This window comes from Lipophrys pholis (assembly GCF_963383615.2).
Source record: "Lipophrys pholis genome assembly, chromosome: 11".
Taxonomy (NCBI): Eukaryota; Metazoa; Chordata; class Actinopteri; order Blenniiformes; family Blenniidae; genus Lipophrys; species Lipophrys pholis.
Genome location: NC_137631.1, coordinates 1,696,823 through 1,718,209, shown reverse-complemented (window position 1 = coordinate 1,718,209; position 21,387 = coordinate 1,696,823). Strand labels below are relative to the sequence as shown.

General features: G+C 46.8%; 1 protein-coding gene across 1 annotated transcript; it reads left to right on the top strand.

The window, feature by feature from the left end:
• Positions 1 to 6,806: 6,806 nt before the first annotated feature.
• On the top strand, positions 6,807 to 21,229 carry LOC308116379 (ankyrin repeat and SOCS box protein 15-like). Its single transcript, XM_080474546.1, has 10 exons — positions 6,807 to 7,034; positions 7,728 to 7,872; positions 7,945 to 7,997; positions 8,889 to 9,020; positions 13,596 to 13,760; positions 15,274 to 15,519; positions 16,254 to 16,425; positions 18,479 to 19,004; positions 20,233 to 20,386; positions 20,874 to 21,229. The coding sequence occupies exons 2-10, from the start codon at positions 7,769 to 7,771 to the stop codon at positions 21,056 to 21,058; spliced, it is 1,737 nt and encodes a 578-aa protein (XP_080330672.1). The 5' UTR covers positions 6,807 to 7,034; positions 7,728 to 7,768; the 3' UTR covers positions 21,059 to 21,229.
• Positions 21,230 to 21,387: the final 158 nt, after the last annotated feature.

The window sequence follows — 21,387 nt, the reverse complement described above, 5'->3', positions numbered from 1 at the left end:
CCGGGCTCAGGGTGAGTTCCTCCCGGGCCGCCCCCCTCCCTCCTCGGCTCTCTGTCCCCGGGCTCAGGGTGAGTTCCTCCCGGGCCGCCCCCCTCCCTCCTCGGCTCTCTGTCCCCGGGCTCTGGGTTGATTTCCGGGTCTCCCGGTTCCCACATGCCGCCGTCAGCTGAAGCGAAAAGCCCCGCGAAGCAGCAACTCCAGCCCGGTTACTCTCTGCACCGTGAATCCTTCGAACTTCTTCCTCCTCCGGTTTGAGTTCATATATTTTTTTACAGGGTTTATAAAATCTTCACCGATCAACAGACTGGAGTGTGAGTCGGACTTCAGATTTGATCGTTGCTCGCAGCGTCGACAGGCTCATGAGAAACGTTTGGTTGCCTGGCAACAGAAGCGTTTACACGTTGTCAAGAGCAACTGGCACTTCCTGTTTGATGACGTAGACCAGGGGCGTCCAAGCTCGGCCCTGGGGTACGTCCGAAAAGTCCCTCCTATCTCCTTATCTGTGGACTTTACCTTAACCCCTGGAAAACATCCAGGGATTAATGAAAGGTGTTAGGAGGCTTCCTAAAGGAGTTAGTGAAAGGTGTTAGGAGGCTTCCTAAAGGAGTTAGGAAAGGTGTTAGGAGGCTTCCTAAAGGAGTTAGTGAAAGGAGTTAGGAGGCTTCCTAAAGGAGTTAGTGAAAGGAGTTAGGAGGCTTCCTAAAGGAGTTAGTGAAAGGTGTTAGGAGGCTTCCTAAAGGAGTTAGTGAAAGGAGTTAGGAGGCTTCCTAAAGGAGTTAGTGAAAGGAGTTAGGAGGCTTCCTAAAGGAGTTAAGGAAAGGTGTTAGGAGGCTTCCTAAAGGAGTTAGTGAAAGGAGTTAGGAGGCTTCCTAAAGGAGTTAGTGAAAGGAGTTAGGAGGCTTCCTAAAGGAGTTAAGGAAAGGTGTTAGGAGGCTTCCTAAAGGAGTTAAGGAAAGGTGTTAGGAGGCTTCCTAAAGGAGTTAGTGAAAGGAGTTAGGAGGCTTCCTAAAGGAGTTAAGGAAAGGTGTTAGGAGGCTTCCTAAAGGAGTTAGTGAAAGGTGTTAGGAGGCTTCCTAAAGGAGTTAAGGAAAGGTGTTAGGAGGCTTCCTAAAGGAGATAGGAAAGGAGATCACGGTGGTGAGGCAGTCAGACTTTCACTTAGTGACGTCATAATAATGCTACGGCGGCTCTAGTCAGTGACGTCTGCCATGGTGGGGAAAGAACTACAAGTTTCTGAAAATGAACTACAAAAAGTTAATCTGGGTTCTAGATGATTTCAAGTTGTTCTAGGCAGATTATTGCTTTGGTAACTTACATGATCTGCTCCTTTTTCAGTCATCCTGAGTTTCACTGAACGCTCCGATGAGCGGGTTCCTTTAAATGTTGTCGCCGCAAGGAATTGTGGGGGAACATGAGCTGGTCTCCATCTGTGGTTCCTAGGCTAAAGGAGGTTCTAAAGGAAACATCAGTGGTTCCTAGGCTAAAGGAGGTTCTAAAGGAAACATCAGTGGTTCCTCGGCTAAAGGAGGTTCTAAAGGAATCAATGAGCCTCCTTTCCTTTGCCTATTGAGAATTCAGACAGTCCTCATCATGGCCGCCACACTAAACACTTCCAGAGTGAAGGAGAAGTGATGGAGAAGGAGACAGGAGGGACAATTTGGACGAACCCCTGGAGGGCCGGCATCCTGCAGGTTCAGCTCCTCCTCGTTTCAACACACCTGATTTCAATGAAAGGCTCATTATTGGGCTTTTTCACAACCTTGGTGACGACATCATCATTAGATTCAGGTATGCTGAAGCAGGGAGGAACTAGAACATGCAGGACAGAGGTCCTCCAGGACCGGGGTTGAACACCTCTGACGTAGACAGTTCTCAGGGGCGTTCCTAAACAGTCGGGGTATGGGGGTGGGGGCAGAGCGCCCCTGTACTATCACTTACTTTACTTTATCACTCAAATAGAATAGAATAGAGGTGTGGAGGCCTGAACCAACCAGAGCGAGGAGGGAAGACTTCTGTTTCAGATGCAACCAAGTGTTTCAGACATGTCTCACTTTTGATTCTGAATTTCGTTCAGCCGTCTCCACAGAACCAAACAGAACAAACGACACTCAATAGTCCAGCTAATCACCTGACGAAGCAAAAGCTTATTCACACCGACCTTGACGTCAACATTACCAAAGTTCTACAAGCTTCAGAACTGAAAAACATGTTTTCATGATTTTCCACCAAATAAAATCGTCCGGAGCCACAAAACCTGCTAATTTTGTGAAATCAAGAAAAAAGTTGTTCATTAATGAAGCGGCACAGGAACAACTGACTTTTATTTTATAAGGTTTTTATCTTTGTGGCTGTTTTTAAAAGTTTTTCTTTCAAGGATTTTCCTGCTTCAATCATTTTAAACATTTTGGCTGGTTTAGCCTGTTTAGCTTTTAGCTTCTTTCAGTCGCTAGTTTAGCCTGTTTAGCTTTTAGCTGTTTATAGCTGCTAGTTTAGCCTGGTTAGCTTTTAGCTGTTTGCAGCTGCTAGTTTAGCCTGGTTAGCTTTTAGCTGTTTGCAGCCGCTAGTTTAACCTGTTTAGCTTTTAGCTGTTTACAGCCGCTAGTTTAGCCTGGTTAGCTTTTAGATGTTTACAGCCGCTAGTTTAGCCTGTTTAGCTTTTGAGCTGTTTACAGCCGCTAGTTTAGCCTGGTTAGCTTTTAGCTGTTTACAGTCGCTAGTTTAGCCTGGTTAGCTTTTAGCTGTTTACAGTCACTAGTTTAGCCTGGTTAGCTTTTAGCTTCTTTCAGTCGCTAGTTTAGCCTGTTTAGCTTTTAGCTGTTTACAGCTGCTAGTTTAGCCTGGTTAGCTTTTAGCTGTTTACAGCTGCTAGTTTAGCCTGTTTAGCTTTTAGCTGTTTACAGCTGCTAGTTTAGCCTGGTTAGCTTTTAGCTGTTCACAGTTGCTGTATGTTTCCTGAAGGCGGAGCAGTTTGAGATACTCTACACTTTTATTTATTCTTCCTTTTTTGTCTTTTTTTTTGTCTTTAAACCATTTGTTTTGTTTCTTCTCAATGTTTTTCTTTTCATTTGTATTTAGATTTTTTTTTAATTCATAATTTTCTTCCTTTTTTTTCCTTTCCCTTCTTTTCTTTCTACCTTCTCCTCCTCAGAGTTCTGACTGACTCGGCTGTTTTACCTCATTTATCTGTTTCCATCCTGGAGATTTGACCAGTTTTGAATGTCAGTGAGGAAAGTGAAATAACTTAAATGTAAAACAAAACGTTTACTCTTAGATAAAATGCTTAAAGCTTCAAGGAACCACCAGAGGGGGCGCTGAGGAGCCACGGTGGCTCCAGAGCCACAGGTTGCTGACCTCTGAACATGACCAAGTTGAAGAAGTTCTAGAAGATTCGCGGTCCAGCACTGGATCGGTTGGTCAGCAGAGGACTGTGAGGACCAGAAGGAAGACTGATCTCTGCAGATCCAGAGTCCAGTGACAGTATTGATGCGGTGGACAGACCACTGAGCTCCAGAAGGACCTGCTACTGAGGCCGTGAGCCGTCCAGGAACATTGAGGGTCACGCCAGTAGCGGCCAGAAACTGTCTGTACGGCTGCAACAACATGGAGGGTGTAGATCCACTGGCCAGCTGTGGCTCTGGCGCTGGACGGCCTTGCTCTCCCTGCACGGACAGTATGGAGGCTTTACGTTGAGCTGGCTGCTCCTATTTCAGTCTGCCAGCCGGAGAAGGCGACACGGTGGCCCCTGCAAAGCTCCGCTAATCTGCTACAGGACATGTGCTGATCCTGATCCACAGATCCTGCAGCTCCAGGCAGACCCCCCCCCCCCCCCCCCCCCCCCCGGACCCGCAGTGTAAACCTGTCACCAGGTATTCTCATCCACAGTGACTTGTTAGTGGTTTGTTCAGGGTGGCGTTTGGACTGGCAGTGGGCGTGGCTAACTGATCTTGTGTTGGACCAGTGTCATCAATGTGGAGCGAGATGACACAAGATAACAGTATTATTCAATATTAATTCTTATTCTGGATTTATCTGCTCTTTTACAGCCGAAATTGCTGCAATTCTGACGGCCTAAACGTGCTCAAACCTTTGTTGAAAAGTTGCTCACACGTCAGACGTGGCGAGACTTTTGATATTTCCTGTGTCAGTAGTTTTGCTGCAGTAATGCCTCCATACACTGATGCTTGCTTTTTCTCTGTAAAAGTGCCCAGAAATGACTTTGTTGTATTCTGCACTACATACGGAAATAAAGCTGAACTGAACTGAACCGAGCCTCTGGATCTGCTGCTGGTTGAACCTCTGGAACACCAGCGTGTTCAAAGGGTCTTAGTCCAGAGGAAAAACCTACACCTAAATCGTCCTGAGTGACGCGTTCAGGTGCATCACGTAACTCCGACCTCTGCTACATTCTACAAGCTAATCGTGGTAGAAATATGACTGATACAGTCTCCAGCGAGCTGGAGGGCGTGTGCAGTGTGGAACCAGACACCATGCTCAGCCCCGCCTTGTGGCGGCTTGCAAGGACACGCCCACCAAGCAGGGCAACGCTTACCAGGGACGCTTACCAGGGACGATTACCAGGGACGCTTCCATGGGACGCTTCCCAGGGACGCTTCCCAGGGACGCTTTCCAGGGACGCTTCCCAGGGACGCTTCCCAGGGACGCTTACCAGGGACGCTGCCATGGGACGCTTCCCAGGGACGCTTCCCAGGGACGCTTACCAGGGACGCTTCCATGGGACGCTTCCCAGGGACGCTTCCCAGGGACGCTGCCTTGACGGCGGAGTTGATGAAAGAGGAGGAGGAGGAGGAGGAGGAGGAGGATTTGGTCTGGAGACATACTGCAGTGAACACATGAAGAAGAAATAGCGACGAAATCTGTTTTGATTTGTGAGCCGCCGGAATGTAGACGTAAACCAAAAAAATGTGACCAATCATACAAGAGTTGAAGTCCTGGACCTGCCGGGCGAAGGTTCTTCTGACAGACAGAGCTGAGAGAGGAAGATGATGTCATATGTTCACTCAGACGCCTTCATTCGTCTTCTGGAGGAGGATTCAGCCGTTATCAGAACATCAGAACATCAGAACATCAGAACTTCAGAACATCAGAACATATCAGAACATCAGAACTTCTCAGAACTTCAGAACTTCAGAACATCAGAACATATCAGAACTTCAGAACTTCTCAGAACTTCTCAGAACCTCAGAACATCAGAACTTCAGAACATCAGAACATCAGAACATATCAGAACTTCAGAACTTCTCAGAAGGCTCACCACGCCGCCTCCTGAAGAAGAAATCAAACTAGTAAGGGCGTTTAGCACGGGGGTCAGCAACCTGCGTCTCCGGGGCCACATGAGGCTCTTTAGTGCCCCCTCTAGCGGCTCTTTAGTGCCCCCTCTAGCGGCTCTTTAGCGCCCCCTCTAGCGGCTCTTTAGCGCCCCCTGTAGCGGCTCCCTGAAGCTCTCAGCAAATTATCATTAAGCTTTTTATGGTATTTTGATTCCATTTACACGTCAGTCATTGACTCTTCACTCTGGGATGAAAAAAAAAAAAAGAAGCTACAATTACAAGAAATGGGAGAAACTAAACCTAAATAAATAAATAAATAAATAAAACAAACTAAAAGTGACTATATTTGAAAAAAAAAGTGCAGAAATGGGAAAAAAAAAACTACGACTTCGCTTCAAACTAGAGCTACACTAGGTAGAGCGCAGACCATCACCAACGCAGCATTTGTGGGACTGGGGTAGCATTGCTAGCATGATCGCTGTCAGCTCATATCGATGCTAACTAGCCTGTCAGGTAGCTACGTCACTGAGCGAAACACTGAGTGGGGATCGTCTCCATGGCAACAGACGCTGATCTCTTTTGATCTCCTCCATGAGGAGCCTCTCCCATCCACTTTGTATGGGACCGTTATTCACAGTGTTTTAGGATTTATTTAGAAATGGTAAACCGTCAAATCCAAAAAATCGAATGGGTTGGTCCTTGATGATGATAAATCACCCCTGAAGATTTCATGAAACTTGTGTGAGTAGTTTTGGCAAAAAGATGGTAAAATATATACATGCATACATGCATATAAACTAATAAATAATCTTTTCGGCCAACTTTGTTGGCGAAAATGGTTAAAACAGCTGAAATTTAAAAATTGGCCAAAAAAGGCTGGAAAACCGGATGAACCCACTAAAACTGGCAACAAAACAATTAAATATAATGAAATGTTTATGATCTTAAACTGGAGCTGAAAGTTCATAAACGCCACATCAGGCAGTTCTTGTTTGTTTCTCTAAAGTCCAGGAATCCTTAGAAGTCGTGTTCATTCTAAAGGTTAAAATTTGATCTGGAGGAAAATGGTGAGCTCGTGTCTTTTGCTCTTAAAGGTTTCAGAGTCCCGGTTCAGGGAAGCAGCTGGAGAGTCGCAGCCTCATAACAAGCTGTAAAGGCTCCACCTATAAATGAGCAGCGCGTACAGGATTCATCCGCAGATTAAAATCTTCCATGTGTTTATAACAACACACTTTAGTGCAGGGGGACCGTTATATCCCCCAGGAGCTCTGCTGTCGCTCTGCCAGAGCCACCAGGCTCAGGTTTCTCAGACAAAGCAGTGGAGGGAAAAAATAGACCCTCGTTGATTTTGCTTTCCGTGAAACAATAAGGCAGCGAACGCCGTTAGCCGCGTGGCGTTGGCGCCATAAGCCCTCGCTGGCTTGCGGGGATCAGAAATGTGGCGTTCCCACCAAACACGCCAGAGGACCCGGCTTAGCCCGCACAATAGCTCACATAACCTGGCTATATTTGAGAGGCAGGTGTTGGGACACGCCCCCTGTGGCTGCAGCCGTCCACACCGGCTCACCACGAAATATAAAAGCAGTGGGCGAGGATCCGGGGGAGTCCGACTCGTCCGCCACACCTGACCGGTGAGAGCTCTGACCCGGAGGTCGGTTTGGATGGTCGCACCTCAGGTTGGGATCCTTCCAGGTGTCTTCTGGCCGCCACGCCACAACGTTTGCAGATCGGAGTTTGTGTGTTGAGGTGCTGGATGGATCCGGCCGCCGCCGCCGCCGCCGCCGCTACTTGTTTGCACGTGGAAACAGGAAGTAGAGGAAATTCCCTCAACGTGACTAGAAAACCTTCCTCCATCTGCACGGATAGTTTTCATTAGATATTTGTTAAAACGTTGACGTGCCTCTGAAGTCGTTTCTCATGATGATTCTCTGCTGATCTGTTTCCCAAAGTCGGTTTGAAAGTGACATTTTTCCCTCGGACATCAGTGTCATTTAAAGCTTCTTGGAGACCTTCGGTCCGAACCTTTATTCTGTTAAATAACATTCATTTGAACACAATCACACACACGATGCCACGTGTGGATTGACGCAGAAGCTTCTCTCGGGATTGGCTGCGTTCTCGGGGCAACCCGTTGCCCAAAACCAAACAGCCACTTTAATCTCTTGTCACCAAACAAACTTCCTCCGGAGCCACAGCACACGTTGAATCATAAGAGATCATCAAGTTATTCATGGAGGTTTAAACGTGCAGTAGAGTCACGAGTACCATTCAGAATCGGTTCATTTGGCAGTTTGAACCTTTTTAACCGACTTTAACTGATTCAGCTAGTTTGGTTCTTTCACCATCTTACTTCTCGTCTGTTTTAGTGTTTTGAACCGTTTGGCCGTTTTGTTTTCCGCCCCTGAGCGTTTCAAACATTTTGGTCCGTTTCGACCACAGTTGAAGAGGCTGATGAACCGAGGCGGCGTCTGCGCAGAGCGATGAACACACACGACGACCACGACGACCAGGAGCTTGGCGACTTGGCCATCCAGCTCAATATTGAGGAGTCGTGTCAGGAGGCGTTCCTCAAGACCTCGGCCAGGTACTTCAGCTCCAACCCACACCTGACAAAACCCCATCAGCACCTCTGAGAGCTTCCTGCCTCCTCCCACAGCTTGGACCCTCCCACCGAGCTCAACCTCCGGGTCCTGGCCGCCATCGAGCAAGGTGGGTGTGGCGTCGCGGCGTCGAGACGATCAGGGAGGACTCTCCTCGACGTGCAGCTTTTACCACTAAAAACATCAACTTTTACAACTTCCCTCCAAATTAAAAGCATCAGAGCCACAAAACATGTGAATCCTCTGAAATGAAGAAAAAAACCTCTTTCAACAACTAAAAAGTAGTTTTCACTCCTAAAGTGTTCTGGGTAGAATTTACTTCTATGTTATTACATTTTCAGCTCTTGGAGACGTTTTTAGAGGTTTTTACTCTTTTTTGATGGATTTTTCTGTTTTATGCATCTTGGCTGTTTTAACTCTTTATCGTCTCTCTGTGTGTTTTAGTAAAACTAGATTGTGTTTTATTTGTTTCCTCCTTTTTCTATTTATTTCTTTTAACCTTTTTTCTTCTTTGTTTCCTTTTTTATCTTGTAGTCTCCTTTCCTTTTTTGTCCGTCTTAATTCCTTTTCTTCTTTTTTTCTTTTCCTAACCCCCCACCCCCCCCCACCCCCCACCCCCCCACCAGCAATTTGAATCCTTTTAGTTGAACCATTTTTACTCTATTTTATATACATTATTGAGTATGTTTAGCTATTTTATCGATTTAGTGAAGAAGAAGAAAAAATACAGTATATACTGTATATGTGTGTGTATATATTTATATATATATATATATATATATATCTATTGTCAGCAGATTAGAACATCATTGTGGTATTCAACTAAAATAAAAATGTAATCAAAATGTTTATTTCTGAAAATGTCGGGGGGCTGCTACAGAGGGCGCTGGAGAGCCACTGATATTTTCTATATTTTTAAAACGTTCCTCTTTTTTCTTTTAACCATTCTTCTTTGTTCCCTTGTTCTTTCCCTTGCCCGCCGTGGGTCCACGGCGTTCAGGCGATGTCTCGGCCCTCCGCCAGATGTTGAGGCACGGCGCCGCCTTCAGGCAGGCTGACGGCCGTGGCTGGTTCCCCGTCCACCGGGCTGCTGCTCAGCCCGTCCCGGAGGTCCTGGAGGCGGTCCTGACATGTGAGTACCACCCAAGGGCTTCATTCCATTCAAAAGGCTGCCTGCCCGGCGATAGCAGAGTCTGTACATCTGCAGATATCATTTAGGAAAGGTGTCCAGACTGTTAGAAATAACGACCATTTCCAGCAGGTCGTAACCTTCCATGAGGGACGACATTAAAGGTGTGTACTAGAGACTGAGACTAGGTGGCAGCGTTTCGATCCAGTTTTGCAAAATACACCTCCCAAGAAACTGGAGGGGTGTTTTCAAACATTTTCTAATTATATGTTAGACTCGTAGATTTGATATGAGACACAGGTTCCAGTAAAGTTGGGACCTTCACTCTTTAACACTGTGAACCGGTCGGAGGAGACAAACCGTGGCTGGTTTTCATTTTGTTCCGACACGATCAGAGCAGTGGAGCTGATAAAAGACAAGCCAAGGCGATGACAGAGAGTTTTCTGGGCCTTCGGGCGACATTTTCCAAAGGGTTCCAAAGTCCGGCCCGCGGACCACCTCCGGCCCGCCATTCATTTTTAATGGTCCCGCAGCAAATTCCAAATAATAAAGTGGAACATGAGCCAAACAATGAAAGTTGCCTGGGGCCACAGTTTGAGGCAGCGAACCTCCAGCCGTCGTTTGGACGGCAATTTTCTAAAACGAGGCTGAAAAACTAGAGTAGGTTTGTTCAGAGCGTCTAACATGTATGTTCAGAGGGTTTACCTGGTAACACCTTCATGAGGGACGGCCTCCAGCAGGGGGCGCTGCCGAGAAGCTTCACTTCAGTCCCTACATGAGGCCCGCTGGACCAGAACCGCCTGCTGGAGGCTCCGATCCACCAAACCAGCAAGCAGCCTGCTTTTAGAGGATTTATAGAGTCTATTTTACATCTCACTATTTTCACCAGATTCTTTCATCAAAATGGACTTTATGTTGAGATTAGGCGGCACAGTGGAGCAGTGGTGAGCGGTGGTGAGCAGTGGTGAGCACTGTCGCCTCACAGTGAGAAAGTGGTGGGTTCACATGTGACCCGGGGCCTTTCTGTGTGGAGTTTGCATGTTCTCCCAGTGTGACGTTACAATTGCCCTAGGTGTGTGTGTGTGGTGGTCTGTCTATATGTGTGTTTACCCTGGAACCCACTGGGATCGGCTCCAGCACCACCCTGGATGGAGAAGATGGATGGATGTTGAGATTGGAGTCATTTTCAATACTAATTGTTTGATCTTGTGAATTCTACACAGTTTCATCGTTTACACTGTGTACTACCACAACAAAGATAATGCAGTATTTAGTAGTCCATAATGCAGTATTAATAGTTACCAAGATAGTATTTAGTACTCCACAATGCAGCTGTAGTTCCTGATGGAGCTGCAGTTCCTGATGGAGCTGTAGTTCCTGATGGAGCTGTAGTTCTTGATGGCGCTGTAGTACCTGATGGAGCTGAAGTTCCTGCTGGAGCTGTAGTTCTTGATAGAGCTGTAGTTCCTGATGGAGCTGTAGTTCCTGATAGAGCTGTAGTTCTTGATGGAGCTGTAGTTCCTGATGGAGCTGTAGTTCTTGATGGCGCTGTAGTACCTGATGGAGCTGAAGTTCCTGCTGGAGCTGTAGTTCTTGATAGAGCTGTAGTTCCTGATGGAGCTGTAGTTCCTGATGGAGCTGTAGTTCTTGATGGAGCTGTAGTTCATGATGAAGCTGTATTTCACAATGGAGCTGTAGTTCTTGATAGAGCTGTAGTTCCTGATGGAGCTGTAGTTCTTGATGGAGCTGTAGTTCTTGATGGAGCTGTAGTTCCTGATGGAGCTGTAGTTCTTGATGGAGCTGTAGTTCCTGACGGAGCTGTCGTTCATAATGGAGCTGTAGTTCTTGATTTAGCTGTAGTTCCTGATGGAGCTGTAGTTCATGATAGAGCTGTAGTTCACGATGGAGCTGTAGGTCTTGATAGAGCTGTAGTTCACGATGGAGCTGTAGGTCCTGACGGAGCTGTAGTTCATAATGGAGCTGTAGTTCTTGATTTAGCTGTAGTTCCTGATTGAGCTGTAGTTCATGATAGAGCAGCACGCCGACCATTGCTGGTGACTGATTGTTGTAATAATCTGAAGTCAGTGGAGGTGAAGAATGAAAAGAACCAGGGAGATGATGGACTTCAAGGGTCCTGGACTCCAACAATTCAGAATCCTGATCTGAACTGACGGAAGTCAATTGAGGAGATTTTAAATCAGTGAAGCTTTTATTGATTCAGGTTGTCTGAACAACTAACCGCGGTTAGCTGTGTGTAGTATTACATGCTCTGTTGTTAACCGCGGCTAGCTGTGTGTAGTAATACGTGCGCAATGGCTAACCGCGGCTAGCTGTGTGTAGCATTAAATACTCTGTTGTTAACCGCGGCTAGCAGTGTGTAGTATTACATGCTCCATAGCTAGCTGCAGCTAGCTGTGTGTAGCATTACATACTCTGTTGTTAACCGCGGCTAGCAGTGTGTAGTATTACATGCTCCGTGGCTAGCTGCAGCTCGCTGTGTGTAGTATTACATGCTCTGTTGTTAACCGCGGCTAGCTGTGTGTAGTAATACGTGCGCAATGGCTAACCGCGGCTAGCTGTGTGTAGCATTAAATACTCTGTTGTTAACCGCGGCTAGCAGTGTGTAGTATTACATGCTCCATAGCTAGCTGCAGCTAGCTGTGTGTAGCATTACATACTCTGTTGTTAACCGCGGCTAGCAGTGTGTAGTATTACATGCTCCGTGGCTAGCTGCAGCTCGCTGTGTGTAGCATTACATACTCTGTTGTTAACCGCGGCTAGCAGTGTGTAGTATAACGTGCGCAATGGCTAACCGCGGCTAGCTGTGTGTAGCATTACATGCTCCATGCCAAGCTGTCATAACAACTGGATAACGAGGAGAAGGCAGGTGAAACAACAACATTTTGAACATACAGAGGAGAGACAGGACTCTTTGTGGAGCATCAGGATGTTGCAAAGCAGCAGCAGGATGTTGTGAGGCAGCAGGGCGTTGCGAAGCAGCATCAGGGTGTTGTGGAGCAGCAGGATGTTGTGGAGCAGCAGGAAGTTGTGGAGCAGCAGGATGTTGTGGAGCAGCAGGATGTTGTGGAGCAGCAGGATGTTGCAAAGTAGCAGCAGGATGTTGTGAGGCAGCAGGGCGTTGCGAAGCAGCATCAGGGTGTTGTGGAGCAGCAGGATGTTGTGGAGCAGCAGGAAGTTGTGGAGCAGCAGGATGTTGTGCAGCAGCATACAACCTGTGGATTTGTGCAGCACTGTGTAACCATTATAAAGCAACATAATCTCTGACATAGAAGAGGAGTGAGAGCAGAGTCGTTCACGTGTCTCTGTGTGACGCTCCTGATTGTAATAAAGATGAACAAGTTTGAAAGGATTTCCTCTTGGTTTATTTCATATAATGAGATTTGAACCTTCCACTTTATTGAAGCTGCAGCAACAGCTGGTTGATCTGCTTCACCCACCTCAGTACTGTTAAAGTTCCTCTATCGAGATACTGGTAGACCTCAGTACTGTTAAAGTTCCTCTATCGAGATACTGGTAGACCTCAGTACTGTTCCTCTGTGTAGATACTGGTACACCTCAGTACTGTTAAAGTTCCTCTGTGTAGATACTGTACTGTTAAGCCCCGTTTCTATGGAGGTATTATTGGTGAAAAAGGTTTGTGTACTTGTAAAAGTGAATTTGTAGTTGTGTACCTGTAGAATTCTTTTCTCTACACAAATACAACGCCACACTTACAAGTCACAACTTCTTAATTACAGGAGCACAAATCCTGTTTAACAAGTCACAGATTAAAAAAACTGTCATGCTGATATTTTTCCTCCAATTGTTGCAGTACATCTGGTGAAAAACATATTTGTGCTCCTGTATCGAGGTGAAGTTCTTCCACACGAGTCACAGATTATTTTCTTCAACTACAAATCAAACATCGCGTCTCTCCGCTGAGACATCTGGTGGAAAAGACCTGTGGTTCAGTCAGTGGAGAAAAAGGTGGTGCTGATCTGAGATTGACTGATTTCAGAGCTTAAGGGTTCCCCTTGTGTCCCTGTCAAGTCTGCATCATTTACCTGTTTGTCCCTTCCTGTTTTATTTTGAAGTCTGTCTCGTCTGTGTCTTTGTTCACTGTCCCTTCCTGTTCTCACTCCCTCTGTGTGTCTGATTAGTGTTGATTTGTATCACCTGTCTGCCCTTCCCTCGTGCATTTAAGCCCCTCATCTTCTTGTCTCAGTGCTCGTTTGTCATTGTAGCTCGTCTCGTAACCCCGGCCTCGTTCTCTTGTGTTTTCTCTGGACTTCTTCATGTTTATGACCTTCTGCCTGGACTTTGACCACTCGCCTCTGGATCTTCTCTTGAGTTTCGTATACCTTGGTTTAAATAAACTGTCAATAACCTGATCTGTTGTCTTAGTCTGAGTCTGAGTCTGAGTCTGAGTTTAGGTTCACCATGATCCCTGACACTGGGCAGCTTTGCCTTACTGCTCCATACCATCACTCCACTTCTTGTGTGGTGGAAACGGAGCTTTAAAGTTCTCTAACGAGTTATTACATAATGTCTCTGTGTGTGTGTGTGTGTGTGTGTGAGTGTGCTCGGAGGGCCTCAGCCTGGAGGACCGGACGTCCACCGGAGGAGAGACGCCGCTCACCCTGGCAGTCAGCGCCGGTCGGCTGCAGAACGTGAAGCTGCTGCTGGATCACGGTGCCGCGCCGCACAACACCAACAGCAGGAACGAGTCTCCACTGCTGCTGGGTACGACACCGTGTCGTTACACTACCCTGTGTCGTTAAACTACGCCGTGTCGTTACACTACCCTGTGTCGTTACACTACCCTGTGTCATTACACTACGCCGTGTCGTTACACTACCCTGTGTCATTACACTACGCCGTGTCGTTACACTACCCTGTGTCGTTACACTACCCTGTGTCATTACACTACGCCGTGTCGTTACACTACCCTGTGTCGTTACACTACACCGTGTCGTTACACTACGCCGTGTCGTTACACTACGCCGTGTCGTTACACTACGCCGTGTCGTTACGCGACGCCGTGTCGTTACGCGACGCCGTGTCATTACACTACCCTGTGTCATTACACTACGCCGTGTCGTTACACTACCCTGTGTCGTTACACTACCCTGTGTCGTTACACTACCCTGTGTCATTACACTACGCCGTGTCGTTACACTACCCTGTGTCATTACACTACGCCGTGTCGTTACACTACCCTGTGTCGTTACACTACCCTGTGTCATTACACTACGCCGTGTCGTTACACTACCCCGTGTCGTTACACTACCCTGTGTCGTTACACTACGCCGTGTCGTTACACTACGCCGTGTCGTTACACTACGCCGTGTCGTTACGCGACGCCGTGTCGTTACGCGACGCCGTGTCGTTACGCGACGCCGTATCATCACACTACACCGTGTCATCACACGACGATGTTACACTACGCCGTGTCGTTACACTACGTCGTGTCGTTACACTACCCTGTGTCGTTACACTACACCGTGTCGTTACACTACACCGTGTCGTTACACTACACCGTGTCGTTACACTACCCTGTGTCGTTACACTACACCGTGTCGTTACACTACGCCGTGTCGTTACACTACGCCATGTCGTTACACAACGCCGTATCATCACACTACACCGTGTCGTTACACTACGCCGTGTCGTTACACTACGCCATGTCGTTACACAACGCCGTATCATCACACTACACCGTGTCGTTACGCAACGCCGTATCATCACACTACACCGTGTCATTACACGACGATGTTACACTACGGCGTGTTGCTACATACAACAAGGTGTCGTTACAAAATGCTGTGTCGTTTCGTTACACGACGCTGTGTAGTTACACTAAGCCGTGTGGTTATACACTATGCCATGTCATTACACAATGCTGTGCCGTTACACACAACACCGTGTTGTTACACTACGCCAGGTCATGACACATGACTCAGAGTGACGCTGAAAGCAGTGGAACTTGTGAGTGAGGATCCGTCCTCTCAGAGCGCTCAGTGTACAGTATGTCCACACCCTGCTGCACGCAGGAATGAATGTGAAGGATCACAGGATCTAGAAAAACAGTTTATGTCCTTCAGCTTTACTAAAATCACTCCTCAGATTGAACACAACTAAAACAGAGCGACACTTTCTCTGCATTTTTAGAAGTTATATGAAATGTACATGTGGAAAGCTTCCTGTCCCTGGAAGCATTTGCAGCTCCTGAACAGGGTGTTTTTGGTCCCTGCAGCGGTGCGAGCCGCCTCCTACCACATGACACAGGCGCTGGTGGCTCGCGGCGCCTGGGTGGAGCAAGTCTGCCGCAAGAACTGGACGGCCACGCACGAGGCGGCCAGGATCGGCAGCGTGGACATCCTGATGCTGCTGTTGAGAAACGGCGGGCGGGTGAACCACCGGGACGTGGCGGGGGCCACACCGCTCGCCGTGGCGGCGGAGCACGGACACTTTCACGTGACGGAGATTCTGCTGAACTGTGGTCAGTGCAAAGATTCAATCCCAGGTCTCAGTCCAGAGGAGTCCAGCTCAGATCTCAGGCTGGATCTTTCAGCCGGTTCATCGGTTTTAACTTCAGCTGCTTTACTTGGTTTTTATCATTTAAGGCTACTTTTGTAAATTCTGAGGCCCTTAGGGGGGCGCTAAAGAGCCTGGTGTGGCTCCAGAGCTGCAGATTGCTGCGCGCTGGACTCGAGAAAAGTAACGGTGGTAGAAGCTGAACGCGTTTTGAACTGGCCGGTAGTTCAGAGTCTCAAAAAGCTTCTTTCATAGACTCGCTTCTTTCTTAGGCCACGTTTACACCCTGGTACCCGAGTATTTGATCAAAACAATAAAACAGGGATATTTCTCTGTGTGAGCTACGACTATGATTCCAGCAAACTCCGCCCACAGTGGAGATTGAGATAAACTGTGTCTCCGGTTGTATCTAAAGATACGAGGCGGAGAGTTACGTCACAATTTGTTTTTGTTTTTTTCCGAGAACTCTGATCGGCTATCACGGCGTCATGCTTCTCGTTACACTGCCCCCTACAGGTCTGGTTGCTCATAGCAGCTCTGAACAAGGTGGATGTTCAGTTGTGTATCAATGAAGATTTTCTTTAAACATAGAGGGGGAATATCTGTTTTTGTAAAAACCCAGGTACGTGTAAACTTGGTCTTACACCCTTCCTTCATACACTCTCTTCTTTCATATACTCTCTTCTTTCGTGCTCTCAGGCAGTCGAGTCAACTCGCAGGCCTTCAACGGGGAAAGTGTCCTGCTGGATTCTGCCGGATCTGGAAGCACCGCCTGCATCCAGCTGCTGCTGGACAATGGCGCCGACCCCAACCTGCACAGCAGCACCGGACATCTGCCCATCCACAAGGCGGCGTTTGCTGGACACTACGAGTGAGCCGGCGCCTCCAGTCTCATCCCTGGTCTAGTCTTAAAACTAGAGCATAGATTGTATCAAAGGAGGCTGTGGATGTCTGGAAACTTGAGGGAACGTCTGGTACAGGTACAGGCACAGGTACACAAACAGGTACAGGTACACTAACAGGTACAGGTAAAGTTGCAAGTACAGGTGAAGGTGCAGGTGCAACACAACTAATGTGTTCTTCTGGTCCTCCTTCTCTGTCACGTAGTGATGATGTCACACACCTGCATCGTTACGCCGCGTCACAACGTGCCTACATTCAAACGTCTCTGGTGGAACCAGGGTTGGGTCTGGGTACGCTTTGCCTTACTGTATCATACTGTACCATACCATACTGTATCATACCCTACCATACCATACTGTACCCTGCCATACCGTACCATACTGTACCACACCGTACTGTACTGTACTGTACCATACCATGTCATACTGTACCATACCATATGGTACCATACCGTACTGTTAAATTTCTGCAGGTATCCTGCATGTTCCAACCTGTGGCGGACTAAGAACAGAGCGGAGATAGTTCCAGTTTACAAAAGTATTTCTTTACAAACATCATCGTATCAATTATAAAAGCTGCTGACACACAAAAGCAGGTCCTGGAAGACGTGTACGCCACTTCCCGTATGACGACTCTGGACCTTGAGCAGCACATTCTGGAGATGGAGAACCTGGCAGCGCTGATTGTGGAGTGGTGAATTGAACCAGGTTCATCTCATACGTTTAATATCTTTAATTATCAGACTTATTGATCCACTTAATCATAAACAGTCAAGCTGCAGAGTTCTAGATGTTTCTTTAGTGGAACGTTACTGCTGAATCAGCAGAACCATGTTCATATGTCAAACTTTCACCTTCAAATGATCCAGAGGATAGAACTGATTGAATATCAATAATAGAGTGCATAGAACTGATTGTTACACACCTTGTCACAATTGATAATCAATCTGTCCCATTGCTGAGTCAGCATATAAATAATACAGTGACAGTTGTGTGTAAAACAGTTCTACGCCATTTTCAGCTTTTGGGCGCACAAACATTTTTAGTAGGAATCCTACGCAACATTTTATAGATGAGGCCTCTGGGCCAATCACAGTGGAGGATTGTTGACCTGCAGATATCCTCCTCACCATATGGGGGACTCAAGAGGCACATTCTCTGGTTTCTCAGCCTTCAGCTGGTGGTCACTCATGTTTACATGAAAAAAACCTTTTGTTGTCACGGGGAATCCCTGAAGCTAAAATAGCGGAGCAACACATACCGTACTGTACTGTACCTTCCTGTACTGTACCATACAATACCGTGCTTTACCATACTGTACTGCACTGTACCTTCCTGTACTGTACCACACAATACCGTGCTTTACCATACTGTACTGCACTGTACCTTCCTGTACTGTACCATACAATACCGTGCTTTACCATACTGTACGGCACTGTACCTTCCTGTACTGTACCATACAATACCGTGCTTTACCATACCATACTGTACTGTACTGTAACTTCCTGTACTGTACCACGCAATACCGTGCTTTACAATACCATACTGTACTGTACCGTACCTTACTGTACTGTACCATACAATACCGTGCTTTACAATACCATACTGTACTGTACCGTACCTTACTGTACTGTACCATACAATACCGTGCTTTACCATACCACACTGTACTGTACGTTCCTGTACTGTACTACGCAATACGGTGCTTGCTGTTCACAATAAGAAGTTTAAGCTCGGTCACAGAGAACGAGGCTCATGGATTCACTCTGACAGCCGTGGAGCTGCAGCTGGCTGCTTCCTCCTTCTTCGCCCAACACGTCCCCGTGTCATTCACAAACCCGCCTACATTTTAACTGTACTTTCTGTGGTGGGACCGCGAGACAGAGTTGGACCTGGGTGCACTTTGCTGTACCGTACCCTAACCGCGCTGGTGGAACCGCGGCTACTGTGAAACGAGGCTAAATGTTTTTTAGCCGTTTCTTATAATTTTCAATGTTTAACGAAGCCTTTGTTTTCCCCCAGTGCTCTGAAGATGCTGATCCCTCTCACCAACAAGAAGTCTATCAAGGAGGCGGGCCGGAGCCCGGTGCACTCGGCCGCAGAAGGAGGCCACGCCCACTGCTTAAGGCTCCTGCTCGCTCACGGCTTCGATGTCAACTACCGCATGAACGACAGAAACTCAGAGAACTACCGCGACTCCCGGAGGAGCGCTCTGTACTTCGCGGTCTCGAACGGCGACGTGGAGTGCACCCGGATCCTCCTGGCTGGGGGAGCGAAGACTGACCTGGACCCGCTATGCTGCCTCCTGGTGGCGGTCCGGTCCGGCCGCTACGACATCGTCAAGCTGCTGCTGGCGGCCAAGGCGGACGTGAACTGCTACTTCACGGTGGTGAGCGACACGGTGTTCCCCACGGCGCTGCAGTACTGCCTGAAGGACGAGGTCATGATGAGGCTGCTGCTCAATAACGGCTACAAGGTGGAGCGCTGTTTCCACTGTCGCCATGACGACGACGTCGAGCCAGAGGACGAAGCGGACGGTAAAATCCCTGTGAGTTATTTTCCTTTAATTACGAGGCTCTGCAGGTTTCAGAGCACCGATGGTGAGCTCACTGCACCCCCTCGTGCAGGTGGACAGGTGGCTCTTCAGCGCCCCCTGTAGTGGCTCTTTGACATTTAAAGAAAGTTATTTGTAAATAAACATTTTGCTTACATTTTAATTGTATTTGAATACTTTATTAACTTATTCATTTGTAAACTGATAAAATTTATGAAAATATTAAATATGTATAAAATACAGTAAAATGGTGAAAGTAAAATTATTAAAATTGCTCGTACACAGGGATTGTTTTGAGGGAAATTAGAGGACGAAAGGACCAAAACGAAAAGCACAATAGAAGATGGAAGCATGATGGTAGATGGAAAGAAACAAGAACTAGAGCTACACTAGATAGAACACAGACCTTCACCAACGCCACATTTATTTATGGGACCGAGTTAGCATCGCTAGCCTGCTAGCCATTAGCTCGTACGAATGCTAACCCGCTACATCACTGTGCGAAACACTGAGCAGGAAGCATCTCCACGGCAATGGACACTGATCTCCTTTGATCTCCTTTGATCTCCTCCATGAGGTGCCTCCCTCATCCACTTTGTGTGGGACAGGTTTTCAAACTTTTGGGGGATTTATGCAGAAACAATTCGCCGTTAACGTCGCAAAATCTAATGGATTGGTCCGTGATGACAAATCATCCCTGAGGAGTTCATGAAATTTGGCTCACTAGTTTTTATGAAAAGTTACATACATACATATAAATAAATAAATAAATAAATCCAAGCAGACGAAATCATAACTTTCTTGGTCGCCCTACAAGAAGGGAAGTAGGAGAAAAAAAATAAAACACTATCTAGTTTTACTAAAACACGCAGCGACTATGAAGAGTTAAAACAGCCAAGATGCATAAAATAGCTAAAGAAGAAAAATCCATGAAAAAAGAGTAAAAACCTCTAAAAACGTCTCCAAGAGCTGAAAATGTAATAAAATAAAAGTAAATTCTACCCAGAACACTTTAGGAGTGAAAACTACTTTTTAGTTGTTGAAAGAGGTTTTTTTTCTTCATTTCAGAGGATTTACACGTTTTGTGGCTCCGATGCTTTTAATTTGGTGGGAAATTGTAAAAACGTCTCTTCTGGTCATAGAAGCTGCAGAATGCTAGGCTAATATAACAAAACGACATGTTTTATAAATGTTAATGTTGAAACGATGTTTTGTTTTTTAGTTCTGTGACTTCATGAGCCTCTGCTGCCTCGTGCATCTGTCCGGTCGCGTCGTCCGGACGCTGCTGGATTACATTAGCCACGCCCACATCTGCTCCAAGCTGAGACGCACCCTGGAGAAGCAACGAGAGTGGCCGGAGATCCTGCACATGCTCAGTGAGTTCACTCAGTTAGAGGAAGATGCTCTACAATCTGGATGTTAGAGGAGGGCGATGATCTATAATCTGATGTGAGAGGAGGACGATGCTCTATAATCTGGATGTTAGAGGAGGAAGATGCTTTATAATCTGATGTTGGGGAAGATGCTCTATAATCTGATGTTAGAGGAGGAAGATGCTCTATAATCTGGATGTTAGAGGAGCAAGATTCTCTATAATCTGGATGTTAGAGGAGGGAGATGCTCTATAGTCTGATGTTAGAGGAAGAATGTGCTCTATAATCTCATGTGAGAGGAGGAAGATGCTTTATAATCTGGATGTTAGAGTAGGGAGATGCTCTATAATCTGGATGTTAGAGGAGGAAGATGCTTTATAATTTGATGTTGGGGGAAGATGCTCTATAATCTGATGTCAGAGGAGGAAGATGCGCTATAATGCTATTCTCGATTAAATTAATCTGTGTTAATCTTTTAATCTGCTTTCAGACAGCCCTCAGTCTCTCGCTCATCTCTGTCGACTGGCGATCAGAAAATGTCTGACGCTCAAGAAGCTCAACAACCCCGAGGTCATGAACTCTCGACTCTTCCCTCCCCGACTGAAGAGCTTCCTCCTCTATCAGGAGCTCGACCTCTACGACCCTGAACGCACCACGTGGAGGTCACGACCCTGAACGCACCACGTGGAGGTCACGACCCTGAACGCACCACGTGGAGGTCTGCGGGTCGATTCCAGTGTAACAAACTCTTGTCCTTTTAAAAACCTGCTGTTGATAAATTTCTTCTTTTTATAACAGAAAGCGACTTCATTTGAATAAACATGAAGCTCTGAAGCTCATTATTTGATGTGTTGAGATCAAAATGTTGACTAGATGAGAGTTTGGAAGGTTTTCTTGAGTGTTTTCTACCAATCCACCACTAGAGGGAGCCAAAGCCAGGCAGTGGTAACTGAGAAATGCTTGAAAACTGCCAGAAACAATGAGAGGTCAAAGGTCAGCAATGT

What these genes read in the sequence shown, in the direction of transcription:
- LOC308116379 (XM_080474546.1), top strand. Translation starts at nt 7,769, where the DNA reads ATGAACACACACGACGACCACGACGACCAGGAGCTTGGCGACTTGGCC. An exon ending in AAGCGGACGGTAAAATCCCT is followed by an intron (nt 19,005 to 20,232) that starts GTGAGTTATTTT and finishes TTTGTTTTTTAG; the next exon opens with TTCTGTGACTTCATGAGCCT. An exon ending in GGAGATCCTGCACATGCTCA is followed by an intron (nt 20,387 to 20,873) that starts GTGAGTTCACTC and finishes ATCTGCTTTCAG; the next exon opens with ACAGCCCTCAGTCTCTCGCT.